At 42.1% G+C, this 14,808-nt stretch overlaps 1 protein-coding gene across 1 annotated transcript in view; it reads left to right on the top strand.

Annotated features, from left to right (window-relative positions):
* Nucleotides 1–14,808, top strand: part of LOC124101512 (conserved oligomeric Golgi complex subunit 7-like) — a 37,164-nt gene that overhangs the window by 419 nt on the left and 21,937 nt on the right. The window contains exons 2-4 of the mRNA XM_046457522.2: nucleotides 10,828–10,976; nucleotides 11,293–11,409; nucleotides 14,142–14,310. Coding sequence (XP_046313478.1) covers nucleotides 10,854–10,976; nucleotides 11,293–11,409; nucleotides 14,142–14,310 — 409 coding nt within the window. The 5' untranslated portion in view covers nucleotides 10,828–10,853. The remainder of the gene's footprint in view (nucleotides 1–10,827; nucleotides 10,977–11,292; nucleotides 11,410–14,141; nucleotides 14,311–14,808) is intronic.

The raw sequence follows: 14,808 nt of genomic DNA, 5'->3' as shown, positions 1-14,808 counted from the left end.
AGGCAGCACAGTGAATCCCACCTCCATAACAATGGGATTCTAACTAGAATCGAAATGAATTCTGCTGCCGGTATAACTAAAAAGAAACAATTTAAAAAAAAGAAAGAAAAGATTGCCACAGTCCTCTAGGGAAGCACTGTTTGTTTAAGATGATTGAAGACTAAAGGGGAATGAATGTACTGAACTCAAAGGTTATATTTTGTTTTCCACTTAATTTAATAACCAATGAAATTATAGAGTAAATTTAATATCCTTATTTTTTGAAAGGCCACTACTACAAAATGTGAATCCCTCATTTGTCCTGGGTCTCTAGGAAACTCTCCCAATATTTAAAGGCAAATAAATCCACATTTTTTTTCAGAGACAGTAACTAAAAAATTCAGTTAATTTTCTATTAAGAATAGTAAGACCTTTTTATTTCCTAATAAGGAAACCTAAATTTCTCATTGTAAGAGTATAAACTTAAAGCTACAATTGGTTCATTTCTGGCAGCTAGTTACAATATTAAGAACTTTACTTTGAAGAATTTTAGACACAGCCAGGCGCAGTGGCACACACTTGTAATCCCTGCAGCTCAGGAGGCTCACACAGGAGGATCTTGAGTTCAAAGTCAGCCTCAGCCAAATTGAGGCACAAAGCAACTCAATGAGACCTTGTCTCTAAATAAAATACAAAATAGTGCTGGAGATGCATCTCAGTGGTCAAGTGCTCATGAGTTCCATCCCTGGTACCCCCCAAAAATATTTTTTTCAGACACATTCACAAGAAAACACGGACTTAGGTGATTATGGAATGAATTACAGCTAAGTTGGAATATATTACTAACCTCTTGCTCCAGAATTTCAGCATAGGAAAAGTCTGTGGCTCCCACCAGAAACTAGAATAGGAAATAATAACTATTTCAAGTAGAAAATTATCTTTGTAGGAAAAAATACCATTAAAAAGTGCAAGAAGCAATGCACTGGGAAAATATCAGCAGCAAGTGTCACAAATAGTTAATTCCTTGTTGATTTTAAACTTCTTAAGCTGGGGGCAGTGGTACATGCCTGCAGTCACCGTGACTCAGAAAGCTGAGGCAGGAGGATCCCAGGTTCAAGGCCAGCCTGGAAAAATCAGTGAGACTATGTCTCAAAATTAAAAGGGCTGGGGAATCTAGCCCAGGGGTAGAGTGCCTCTGGGTCCCATTCCCCAGTACCACCCAAAACCAAAAAATATTCCTATAAATGGAAGAGAAAAATTCTAAGATCCTGAAAAGAAAAATGGGCAAAGAAAATGACAGGTGGAAAAGGAATTTAGAATAGTTCCTAAACATATGGAGACAGTCATTCATGATGGCAGAAATACCAATTGACAAAATAATTAAGTATGATAGCATACTACTTGACAGGAAGAAAAGCATCTTCATATTTTTTTAGAAATTAATACCACTTCTGTAGAGAACAATCTGGCAGTGGTTGTCAGAAATTTAAATGTATATATCCCTTTACCTAGTAATTTCTCTTTTGGGAATGTATTCTGTATAGATACTCAAATATGGGTAAAATGACTTCTGTAGAGAAGTATGGAATTTCACTTGATTTCTAGTAACAGAAAGTAGCAAAATAGTAAATAACTACCCAGAGTGCCTAATAGATTATGACAAATCAATACTAAGAAGCCATAAAAGGGGGATTTGTATATGTATTAATGTGGGATCATCTTTAAGGTATATTGTATAGTGAACATGCAACATTCCCAATAATATCCATCTTATGCTTATAGAATTGATATATGTTTGCACTTGTGAATGCATTAAGTGTCTTTGGAAGTATACCTAAAAGACTAGGAAGTGTTTTGGGAAATACAAATAGGTGCCAGAGGGAGAAAAAGACACCCTTTGCTTTTTATGAGTTTGGGTTCTGTACCATGTAGTAATTTTGAAGTGATTTTGCTATGTGTATTTTACTTGTTGTAGTGGTTTTATGAATTCCTTTCTCATTTTTCGATCAACCTGAATCCTTGGATAAACCCTTCAATATCATAATGTTATATAGTTCTGTGTTGGGAATGAAGTATGTCAAAATTTGAAAAAAAAATGGAAAATGCAATCATATCATAATAAATCTTTACCATATAGAATTTATAAATGCTGTTTTCATATTGGCTTCAAACTTTTTTAAAAAATTAAAAGTCATAAAACATTGCATCTTAAATGGAATTCCACTTCCTTCTTTCACATCCAATTTCTCTCCTCTTCCCTCCAGGAAGAGGTCTATATGACTTTGGTAGATTCCTTTTACATCATTTGTTAGCAGTTTACACACCTATGTGGTGGCATCAGATAACACCAATTACCATCAGAATGAACTGAAGATGGAAGGCAAGTTTCTTGGAGTTCAAGTGACTGCGACATTTGGTTTCTATGGCAACAATATAAATTATAAAGATTCTTGAACTTTTTCTGAGAGATCTAAGAAACAATTCCAGTGAAAAACAAATTGAGATCAAAGGTGCAACTATCCAGCTGAGAACTTCCATGGAACCAGAATGCCTTGGTGTCAGTCTTGAAGGAACCCCTCATCTCCTCTAGTTGCAGGGCAGATAGGGCTGAGTACTAAGCCAAGGACCTGAATGTAAATACTGCTGAGTTTTATGTCAATTAAATTTACGACAATACCAGGTCACTAACTCCAAGGGAAGGACACTGATGTGGAAGCAGTGGGACCTTGAGGCCTGGAATAAGGACATTTGGGCAGATGCTGAGAACTTTGGTTCCCTGAACATCTTTAAATAGGAAGCCACACTTGTGCCTAAGGGGACTGGCCTTCCATTGACTGAATGACTCTACATTTAGGCCAGATGTCTCATAACCTGGTATTGATCCTCCTCAGAACTCAGAGCCTTACCTCATAATAAGAGTTAGACCCTGGGGACTGGGGGTATAGCTCAATGGTAGAGTGCACACATAGCATGCCCAGGGTCCCAGGTTCAATCCCCAGCACACACAAGGAAGTTAGATCCCAAGTAGCCCAGATGCAGAAGCAAAAGCCATCTGCAAGGAGGTAGTCTGTACATTAAAAAGTTGCACACATCATCAGTGTGCATTGGCAGATCCTGGGGAACAAGCATGGCAATGTGTACTAAAGACCTTAAATGAGGGAGGGTTAAATCAAGGCTTGGTCTGGCTAAAATCACTGGCACTCAGCTGGGATTCAGTGAGTTGTCTTGGGAGTGTTAATATCTTTCTAGGTTTGGCTAATTGAGGCCTGGCCTCACCTCAGACTGTATAGTTAATATTTTGAAAGCCCTAAATTCCTTGGCACTTGGTAGAGCCTCACTACTCAAAATGTAGCCTGTGAACCAGCAGCATCTGCATCACTGGGAGAGACATTAAATTGCAGAATCTCAAGGCAAAATCCAGACCTTCTTCTCTTTTTTTAATGTTTTTAGTTGTTGACGGATCTTTTATTTATTTATCTATGTATTTATTTAGTTAGTTATATGCAGTGCTGAGGATTAATCCCAGGGCCTCACCCACGCCAGGCAAGCACTCCACCACCAGATGTTCTGGATCAGAATGTTAGTAAGATTGCCATATATTCATATGCACATTACACATTAGAATTTGAGAAGCATTGTTTCAGAAGAAGGAACCCCAAACTCAGTGAGATTGCTGAAATGGGGCTGCTATGTGTTACTTTCTTTGGGACTACGCACTATCCATAATGCCTGAGTGATCCCAGAGGATACAACTGCTCCGGAACAATTAAGACATATATTGGTGAGGAGGCCTCTAGCTGGGCTGGGGAGGCTAGTGAGAGGCAGTTTCTAAATTTCCTCCACATGTTCACTGGCATTTTTATCCTCGTTACCTTAAAATGTATACTACCATATGTAGGATGGGCTTTTTATTATTGCTTTGGTCCAAGTGATTAGGCCTTGGCCAATAGCCTAGGCTTCTACGGACTAATGGAAAGTTCCATAGCTGACTGCTGCCTAGGGTGACCAAGATAGATAAGAAGTCCCTCTGTAGAGCTCTGTTTTAATCCCAGCTTTGTGCTATACAGCGCAGCTTTCTTTGCCATCAGAGTTGATTGGTATACCCAACAGAAAGTAACTCCACCTGAAAGACCCTAAAATAGGGGAAATCCTTTCCCTTGTACATGCAGTTACTGTTGCTGTGTGAGACCTGGAGGGGAGGACTTCTCTTTACCTTCCTCTGGTCACCCTGCCTAGCTTGAGGATCTAGAAGTAAAAGAGAAAAAAAAATTGAATTTTCACATTATAGTTGTGGCATTGGAACTGTGCCTGCAAGCCAACCCCTGATGGTGAGGCTGACCTGAAAGGACCCATGCAGATGGGTTCCTAGATGATGCCCTTCTGTCTGGGCTTCAGGTGCTTTCTGGGAAAGGAGCAACCACCTAAATTTATGGAGAACATTGAAGAGTATCATTCAAAACAGGTATCAATCTTATAGAAATCAGAGACAGAAAGATTCTCAAATGCCGCAGTCTGGCTGGGCACAATTCAGGAGCCACTTGTCAAAAGAAACGAACAGGGCTGGGGATGTGGCTCAAGCGGTAGCGTGCTTTCCTGGCATGCGTGCGGCCCGGGTTCAATCCTCAGCACCACATACAAAACAAAGATGTTGTATCCGCTGATAACTAAAAAATAAATATTAAAATTCTCTCTCTCTCTCTCTCTTTAAAAAAAAAAAAAAAGAAACGAACTTTATTTTTAGAACACACACACCAAAAAACACAGCTCTTCAGGAAAACCTTCAGAGCCCAACTGCCACCACCAGCTTCCCACAAGCCTCTCAACCTCCCCCACTCCTCCTGCTCTTGAGGCCGATTGGGTGGGTTGCATGGGCAGAGCCAAAAAAAGTCCCCCAATGAGCAGCTCCGTGGTCTGAAAGGGCGGGGAAACAACCCAATGAGCATCACCACAGAGGAGCCAATCAATTGGCAGCTAGAAGTTTGCTGGGGCCGCTGTTAGCCAATCATGAGCTGGCAGCTGGAAGTTTGCTGGGGCCCCTTCGGGCTGTGGCTCTCAACACTTAAAGAATAATGATTTTGTTGTAGGGGCCAGTGTGGTGGCGCATACCTGTAATCCCAGCAGCTCAGGAAGCTGAGGCAGGAGGATCATGAGTTCAAAGTCAGCCTCAGCAAAAGCGAGTTGCTAAGTAACTCAGTGAAACCCTCTCTCTAAATACAAAATAACATTGGGGATGTTGCTCAGTGGTCAAGTGTCCCTGAGTTCAATGCCTGGTACCAAAAAGAAAAAAGAAAAATAATATTTATTTGGGAATAACAAAGTATAGCAGTGGGAGTACTTGTACCATGGCAAACTATGAGCATATTCAAAGAGGTTGAGGGAAGGTGAAGTTTTTAAATACAAAATGAGGATTATATCAAACATTTTGAAATAATAATCTTTGATCACAAATGATTAATAACAAGGACAGCTCCAGTCTGAGGTGGCACAGATGGTGGCTGAGCAGGCATCCTGGCAGAAGTACTTTTCGAATGAGGTTGTGGTGGCCTCGTCAGGTCTCAGGTTCTGGCAGAGTCTTCTGTGGTGGTTACTACCAGGCAAACACGCCTAAGAAGGCTTCCTTCGAAATCTCCCAGCTGCATTTACTCTGTTTCTGTTGTTAGGGTTGACACAAGGGACGCCATTTTGACTCGGTCAACTTGGATATCTCCCCCACCCAGGTGTACACCAGGTTAACAGCCCGGATCCAGGAAAGGCTGCACCTAGCCAGCCCTTCTCAAGAGTGCATATCAGTCACCCGAGAGATCTTGTTGCAATGCAGATTCTGAGTCTGTAGATTTGGGATCCAACCATTTTTAGGGGAAAGGAACTATTTTAGACCCTTTTTCCTCACAGTGGGGTATGCAGCCCAGCAGCTGCTGCATTACCTGAAATAATTTCCCACACCTATAATAGAAAGAAGAACTGCTTTTCAAACAGTCATGGTTCAACCAATGGGGGACCAAACTGCAGGAGGTCTAGTTCAGGTGTGCTGGAGCTGTCTGTGTGTTCCAAAGCTGTCACATAGGGCAGCTGTGACAAGTTTCAAGCTAAGGACGTATGCACCATCATCTGGAGCACAGCTTTCTTGTACTCAGAGTGACAATTCCGTGTCCTCACGCAGACCCTTGCAGCCGTGTCCACAGTCGGTCCTATGTACTCAGAGTCTTCATGTCTCTGAACTAGGGGAGTACTATTAGGTCTGGGAAAGGATTTAGGCTGCACCTATGCACCCAGAAATTGAATTCAATTGTCTTCTCTGGCTCCTAAAATTAGACTACACATCACAATGTCTAGTGCTCCTGCAGGAATCCAAGAGCCTACAGCTACAAGGAACCCATGGGGACTCAGAACACAAGTCCTGACAGAGCAACCCCTAGCCTCAGGACTTCCCTAAGCAGAATTTTGATCAGCTCCTGCCTTGGCGTCACCTCAAAATGCCTAGGTCTGGATCCTGGTTCCTTTTGACTGATTCTGACCCATGAAAATAGGACATCTGCCCCAACCCTCTTGCCTAGCATCCTAGTCCTCTCTGTCCCAGTGTTCCCCAGGCCTTCACAGCCCAGAGTGTCAGTGGAAGCTACCATTGCACATACAGATTCCCAGGCTGGAGAGGAAAGCTCTGGAAGCTACAGACCTGATGGAAGGGATTTTTCTCTCTTCCCATTCTCCCAGTGTCTGGCAAATTCAGAACCTGACCAGAACCTGGTGGGAGAGGTGGGGCTCTGAGGAGGGCCAAGGAGCTGGGACAATTTCCTGAGCACTTAATCTCCTTTGTCCCAACACACCAACTGTTGGAATCTTGGGAGCAGAGAGGCAATCTTATCCCTGGGGCACTGGAGGGTGTTCCTAATGATGCCAGCCCAAAGGCTCGCTACATAGGCACATAGAGGCCAATACTACGGCATCGGTTTTTGCAAAAAGAATGAGGCTTATTGTGAGGTCAGCCAGCAAGAAGTCAGAGCAGTAAGTTCAGATCTGCCTCTGGGATCAGTTGGGATTAGTGGAATTTGTAGAAAGTGCCGCAGGGCCCCCCGGCCCCTCCCCTGAGCCCGGCTGTGCCCTGGCCGTGCCCGGATTGGGCAGTAAATAGCCCTGCAGACCCGACTGCATCCAGGAGGAAGCCTCAGCCTGGTGCTGCACTGTCTTTAACACTTGCAAATTTTGCACATTAGTTTTCTTTTTTTTTTAGGGGGCTGTTGGGGGTACCTGGTATTGAACCCAAGGGCGCCTAACCGCTGAACCACACCCCCAGCCCTTTTTGTGTGTGTGTTTTATTTAGAGACAGGGTCTTACCGAGTTGCTTAGGGTCTCGCTAATATGCTGAGGCTGGCATTGAACTCACTATCCTCCTGCCTCAGCCTCCAGAGCCGCCGGGATGAAATAATATTTTAATGGATCTTTATGTTAATGGGGGAAGATAGGCTGGCCAGAATGGAAACTTCAACCATTTTTTAAGGGATAGTTAGTTATAAAAAATAATATCCATCAGTAGCCACGTCAAATACTTCCTCTGTTTGACTTTATTTTGCTCTGTGTTGATTCAGTAAGTTCTGCACACCAGCCCTCTGCTAGGCTTTGTTGGAAAAAGCAAACAAATCGCTTCCGCTGAAACCGAATAGTAAATAGAACTTTGTTTTATAGATAAGCTCATTGTTTAAGGAAAGGAACTAGAGGGAACTAGAGGTTTTCTTTCAGTGCAGATTCTTTATTGTACTTTGCATTTTTTTTTAGTAATTAGGGAGCATCTCCTGTCTTGTATCAAGAAATGGGTCCTGGGGAGGAAAAGTCAACTCTCTGCAGCTTGCTGCCTGTGGGGAAAATATGTAAATAGTTAAATTTTAATGAAGGGTGGCTTTAAGGAGACTAGAACCTGGAGCCCTGAGAGCTGCCAGAAAAGTGCAGTTATCTCTTGTCTGGGAGAATCATAAAGGGCTTTCCCTGCAGTAGGCCTTGAATGAGAACTTCGTCGGGCAAAGGGAGGACATGAATAATAGTATAATAACAGACACTTTGAGGACTTGGTATATCACATGACGTTCTAAGTACTTTATATGTGTTAAGGAAGTGGGAAAGTGGACTACAAAACCTTTTCTTCCACTTTGCCCTCATCTTTGGGAATATTTGGAAATTTGTGAGAGCCTTTTTAATTGTGGGGAGGAAGCTCACTGATAAAGAGCCCCTGAACAGCTGGGCATGGTGGCACACACCTGTAATTCCAGTGGCTTGGGAGGCTGAGGCAGGAGGATTGCAAATTCAAAGCCAGGCTCAGTCACTTAGCAAGGTCCTAAGCAAAATTATCGAGACCCTGACTCAAAATTAAAAAAAAAAAAATTAAAAACCTGGGGATGTGGATCAGTGGTTAAGCACCCCTGGGTTCAATCTGGTACCAAACAACAAACAAAAACATTGCTGGGTCCTTCCACTGAATGTTCATGATTGTGAAAGAGAGATGATAATGAGGCTCCAACTCGGGTAATGGCAGTAAACATGAGAAGTAGGAACTTCAGGATATTTTTAGGAGCAAGAAAGGGGAGAATTTGCTGATGGATTGGAATGGGGGATAAGAGGGAGAGAAAATGAAGGATTATAGCAGATTCTTGAACTAAGCCATGGTGAAGTGGACATCCATAAACTCACCATCTAGATTATACAATTAACATTTTACTGTTCCTGCTTCACCACCAATCTGTCCATTGATCCATTCCCTCTATTCATTGATCCATCTAATTTTTTTTTTTTGGTGTATTTCAAAATCAGTTGTAGGTATATATATTGGTATGTTTCATTTCTTGAAATTTCAGTTGGAACACGAAACAGTAGAGTTCAATATTTATTTACCGTTTTCTTTTAGCTAAAATTTACATAGGTGAGATGCATGGCTCTTATCCGACGAGTCTGCCAAGTTTTGGCAAGTGTATTCAACTACTATAACTTAAACTGATCCCAAAACATAGAATGTTGCTGTCACTCCAGAAAATGCCCTGACCCTTCAAGAGGGAGGCAACCACTGGAAGAGAGAGTTTTTTTCCTCTTTCCACATATTTTATTGGTACATTATAGTTATACATAATGATGGAATTGTTTTACATTTGTACATGCACACATATAAGAATATGATTTACCCAATATCACTCCCCAGCACTTCCCCCAAAGACAGAGTTTTTTCTTTGTTGTTGTTGTTGTTTTTGTTTTTGGTACAAGGAATTGAACCCAGGGACACTTAACCACTGAGCCACATCCCCAGACCTTTTTTATTTTGCTTTGAGACAGTCTCACTAATTTGCTTAGAGCTTCAAGTTGTTGAGGCTGGCCTCAAACTTGTATTCTTCCTGCCTCAGCCTTCCAAGTATCTGGGACAGGTGTGCGCTACCATCTGTCAGAAATATTTTTAAGATAGATATAGGAATCAGCTAAATTGGGGGATGCTAAGGAGAGGGAAAAAGAGGTTCACCGGGGGTCAGCCAGGACCTGATGAGTGACTGAGATTTAGCCAATGGGAGACGTGACTGGGGCCATGTCAGCCCTGTTGAGTCAGTTGAAGAAACCTTTACATGTTCTGACCCTGGTCCCTCAGCCTTGGACCTGTACTTGGGTCAGTATTGCTATTTTGTGGCAGAGTTGAATGAGCAGGTTTCTACAGTACGTCATCAGAATGTTAAGGTTCCATTCAGTGCACAGGTGGAGCAGGAGACTGTAGACTCCTTTGCTTGATTCCCCCGTGAATTGCTCTTCAAGGGCTAAAGGGTTCTGCTGGTGACCTCCCAATCCAGATAACACATCTTAGTCTGCAAAGATTTTCAAATTGTATTCTATACTTGGAATATTCATTATAAAACACAGGTTCCTTGATCTCAAACCAAACCTTCTAAATAAAAATCTCTGGCTGGTGGCTCCGAGACCTGCATTTTAACCATATCCTTTGACACTGGTGCTCGGTGGACTACATTTTGGAATGACCATGAATCAGCATTGCTACTTTATCATCATACTTTTGACTATGTCATACAATTATTTAAGTGTTAAAGCACCATCCCCTGGTCATGGAGGACACCATTTTTGAAAGGACTTTCTGAAGAAACTGGTCATGTGCTCCTTCTTGGCACGCCCCTGTGTAGACCACAGAGTGGCCACCTAGACTCTGGTGCCATAGTTCTAGGGGTACAGTTTGCCTTCTCAGTCTGACAAGGGGAGCAGAAGGAGCAGGCTAATGGTTCTTATGTGTGGTCCTGGGGCCAGCATTGTTGTTTGAAGATGGATTAGGAATGCAGATCTCAGGCCTACCCTACACCTACTGAGTGAGAAACTGGGTAATTCTGAAACAGGTTCAGGTTTGAGAACCACTGGATTAACTGGAGACTCCCCACTATTTATCTCCTGCGACCCTGGTTGCCATGGACTCCGCTTGTCAACTAGGGTCACCCTTGACCTTCATAATCCCTCAAACTTAAAAATACCTGGATTCAGTATGTGACTCACTTTGTTTTCAGGGTCTGCAATATGGCAGCCATGGTACCTAGGAAAGTGTTACTTATCCTAAGAATTGCCAAAAGTTACTGGGCGTGATGGCACATGCCTGTAATCCAAGATACTTAGGACACTGAGGCAGGAGGAGGACATGGACCTTACCAAGTCCTCCTCCCCACCCATCCTGTCTCCTGCCTGACACTTGGCGCAGGCTCTAAAAGCTGTGTGATTTGTACTGCTTCAGGCCGTTTTCTCTCTGTTGTCTCTCATATTTCAAAGTTTTCACTGGTGATTGCTCCAATTTTTACCTTTTGTGCCTGTTGCTTTCCTTGATTTGTGCTACAGAAACAAGTCACCAGGCCCTTCAGAACATGCCCAAAGTGCTCCGTGATGTTGAAGCTCTTAAACAGGAGGCATCTTTTCTAAAAGAACAAATGATTCTTGTCAAGGAAGACATTAAAAAATTTGAACAGGACACATCGCAGTCGATGCAGGTATTTCGGCTCCTGCCCTATGTGGGGATTCTGGTTTTTGGAAGGGGTTCACTCTCACAGGGGGTGTTGGACAGCACAGCATTGCCAAAAGCCAGCCTGAACTCAGAATTCTAGCCATCATCTAGTCACCTTCCAGCTTCGTCCTTTCCTCTTACGTATCTCTCCAGCACGCTGAGCAAAATCGACTAGGTGACTGATGCTTTGGGGTACAGAAACTACCCGAAGAAGGAGCATGCCACGAGACTCATGCTTCAGGTCACTGGGGGAAGATAGAGGAAAAGGAATCCCTGCTTTATTTTGCTTCATTTCCTTTCAGGTATTGGTGGAAATCGACCAGGTGAAGTCCAGGATGCAGCTTGCTGCTGAATCTCTTCAAGAAGCGGACAAGTGGAGCACGCTGAGCGCCGATATTGAGGAGACATTTAAGACTCAAGTAGGCGTCTTATTTAGGAGATGTTGGAAATTCATTTAGGCGGGAACTTGAGATTTGGGGAAAGCAAATGTGATAGCCTCTCATCAGAATATCCCCAACCTCCAGGGATGTCATTCGCGGCAGACAGAAATGTTCAGACGTCCTGTAGGGAAAATCTGAAACTGCTCTCAGTTCTCCCCTCCCCACACACTTTGCACACCTTGCCTCTTGGTCACGGAGAGTGAGTGGAGGAGAAGCCTCAGCCAGCATGCCCACGCCAGGGATGGTGCGCACAGCTGCAGTTCAGCTACTTGGAGGCTGACCAGGGGGATGGCAAGTGTGAGACCAGCTGGACAACTTAGACCCTGTCTCAAAAGGAAAAAAAGGCCTGGAAATGTGGCTGAGTGGTAGAGTGCTTGCCTAACGTGCATGGGGCTCAGTCCCCAAGGACTACAATAAATAAATAAATAAGGTTTCTGGTTGTAATAATTGACATTAGTGGTTTACTATTTTAACTACTAATGTCAATTAGTAGTTTAAATACATCTTGTTTTTCTGCCCTTTACTCTCCTGATACTTGAAACTAACTGCCCACAAGACCAGCTGGACTCTCCTTAGCATTTGGCATTTCAAAAACTGAATTCTGTTTTTATTTTTATTTTTTTTTCAGAATTAGGCATAGACCCCAGGGCCTCGTGCATGCTAGGCCAGTGCTCTACCATGGAGTTACATCTCCAGCCCTTTTTATTTTTTATTTTGAGACATGGTCTTTTTAAGTTACCAGGCTGACCTTGAACTTAGGATCTTCCTGCCTTAGTCCCCTGAGTAGTTGGGATTACAGGGGTGCACCACCATGCTGAATTGTTTATTTTTATCCAAAGCCATAAACCATCACTCTTTCTTGTGTTCCCCCATCCTGGTTAATGGGGCCATTTTGCATCCAAGCATTTAACCTAGAAATGCCAGAAGCCTTAACTGCTCCTTCTTTCCTGTTCAGTTATATCTGTTCTTTTTATCTCTGCTGGGATTCTAGTCATGCTTTTAATCATTTGTTCCTGGACCATTACGACAGCTGTCCATTGGTCTCTTTGCCACACTAATTTATCTTCCACATGCGACCACGAGATATCCTAAAGCATAAATTGGCACCTGCCATTTCCTTGTCTCCCTCCCCTCCCCTGCATTTTAACTTTCAGTGATTTCCCATTCTCTTCTGGATAGATTCTGAGCCCTGAACAAGGCAGCCTATTTCAGGACAGGTTGGGGCTTGCCTTTCAGCGTTTCCCTGGCTGCCCTCTCCATGTCTGTCCACGCTGTGACTGTTCCAGACCAACGTGCCATCTCCTTCCGCTCTTCAGTTCTCTGCCTGAACTGTCCTTCTGCTTTTCTTTGCATCAGAGTGGACCTCCGCTCGTCCCTCTAGGTCCAGTCAGAGCACCACCCTTCACAGCTCTGCCCGATGGCTCCTTGACTCTCCAAGGCAAAACTGTTTGCTCCTGTAACACGTGAGCCGTTGTTCTGAAGTTGCATCAGAATCTTTCTATCCCACCGAGTTGTGAGCACATCTTTGTAATGTGACCTTACTCATCTGGGAGTCTCAGATGTCTGATACAGTGTTTGATACATCCTAGCTCATTGAGTGCTGGAATACTATCACATAGTACTTTCTTAATTAATTATTTTTCTAATTAAAAAACTCATTTATGTGTATCTTACAAGATTTGAGAAATTCAATACACAAGGAAGAAAAGAAAATGTTCCATATTTCTAGACCACAGTAGTATACTTTTTAAGTCTGTAAAGGATTTTTTAAAAATAATTTTTATAACTTTATTTTATTTATTCATTTATTTATTTATGTGTGGTCTGAGGATCAAACCCAGTGCCTCACCCATACTATGCAAGCGCTCTACCACTGAGCTATAGCCCCAGCCCCTATTAGGTATTTTTTATACATGTTTGTACACTTTTTTACTTAGGTATGTATTTTGTATGTATGCAGATGTCATGACTGTGTACATTTAGTTATACCTGTGTATAACTAATATACATGTATGTATTACATATATTACATTGATGTATATGAAACAAAATTGGGACTCGTGTCTATATACTTTTTTATAGTGTTCATTTCATTTAATAGTAAGTTGTAAATTTTTTTTTAATATTTATTTTTTAGTTGTAGCTGGACACAATACCTTTATTTAGTACATTTCAAAAACATAATTTTGGGTGGCTGTACAGTATTCCACATACCATTATGAGTGACCCATAATTTATATTTTATTTGTTATAATAAAAGATTTATGTTGCTTCTAGGCTTTGTTATTTTAACACTACAATCACATTAATTATAATACAGCAATATCTCTATATCCCTTAAAGAAATAATCATTTCTGGAAGAGAAAATACCAAGTTAAATGATGTGAGTATTTTTAAGACTCTTGTCACGTTGCTGTTGGAGTAAGTCAGCAGACATGTATGACACCAGAGAGTCTTTTTTTTTTTTTTTTTTTGCATCTTCACCAAACAATAGCTATCATAATTTTTAAAAATACTTTCCCAGTTTTTTTAGAGGAAAATGGCACATTCTTGTTTTAATTTGCAGTTATTTGAGTACCAATAATGTTGAACATAATGTTTATTGGCCATTTTATTATATTAAGAGTTGCCTTTTCCTATATTTTATTCAATCCCAATTGAGGTAGCTGGAGTCTTAAAATAAATACCCTCTATTCTCATTTTTTTACAGGACATCACTGTGATTTCTGCCAAGCTAACCGGCATGCAGAACAGCTTGACAATGCTTGTGGATACACCAGACTACTCAGAAAAATGTGTGCACTTAGAGGCCTTGAAGAACAGACTGGAGGCCCTGGCCAGTCCCCAGATTGTAGCAGCATTCACTTCTCAGTCTGTGGGTGAGTATGGCTCTTTCTTGTGTCGGCACATTTCTTTATAAAGGTAAGACTGTCTGAGTCTTCAGTCTTGAAAATGTCTTGATGTTGATCATATTATAAGACTGGAAGTATGGGGCTGGGGATGTGGCTCAAGCGGTAGTGCGCTCGCCTGGCATGCGTGCGGCCCGGGTTCGATCCTCAGACCACATACAAACAAAGATGTTGTGTCCGCTGAAAACTAAAAAATAAATATTAAAAAATTCTCTCTCTCTCTCTCTCTTTCTCTCTCTCTCTCTCTCTCTCTCTTAAAAAAAAAAAAAAAAAGACTGGAAGTAGCTGCGCACCATGGCACATGTCTCAAGAGGTGAGGCAGGGGGATCACAAGTTTGAGGCCAGCCTCAGCAACTTAGTGAGACCCTATCTCAAATAAAAAAAAAAAATTAAAAGGGCCGAGGATATAGCTCAGTGGTAAAGCACCCCTGAGTTAAATTCTCAGTACTAAAAAATAAATAAATTTAA

Source organism: Marmota monax, unplaced genomic scaffold (assembly GCF_021218885.2).
Source record: "Marmota monax isolate L192 unplaced genomic scaffold, Marmota_monax_Labrador192_F-V1.1 WCK01_AAM20220418_F8-fsc00417, whole genome shotgun sequence".
Classification (NCBI taxonomy): domain Eukaryota; kingdom Metazoa; phylum Chordata; class Mammalia; order Rodentia; family Sciuridae; genus Marmota; species Marmota monax.
The sequence above is the reverse complement of the archived record's forward strand: the minus strand, read 5'-3'. Positions and strand labels throughout refer to the sequence as shown.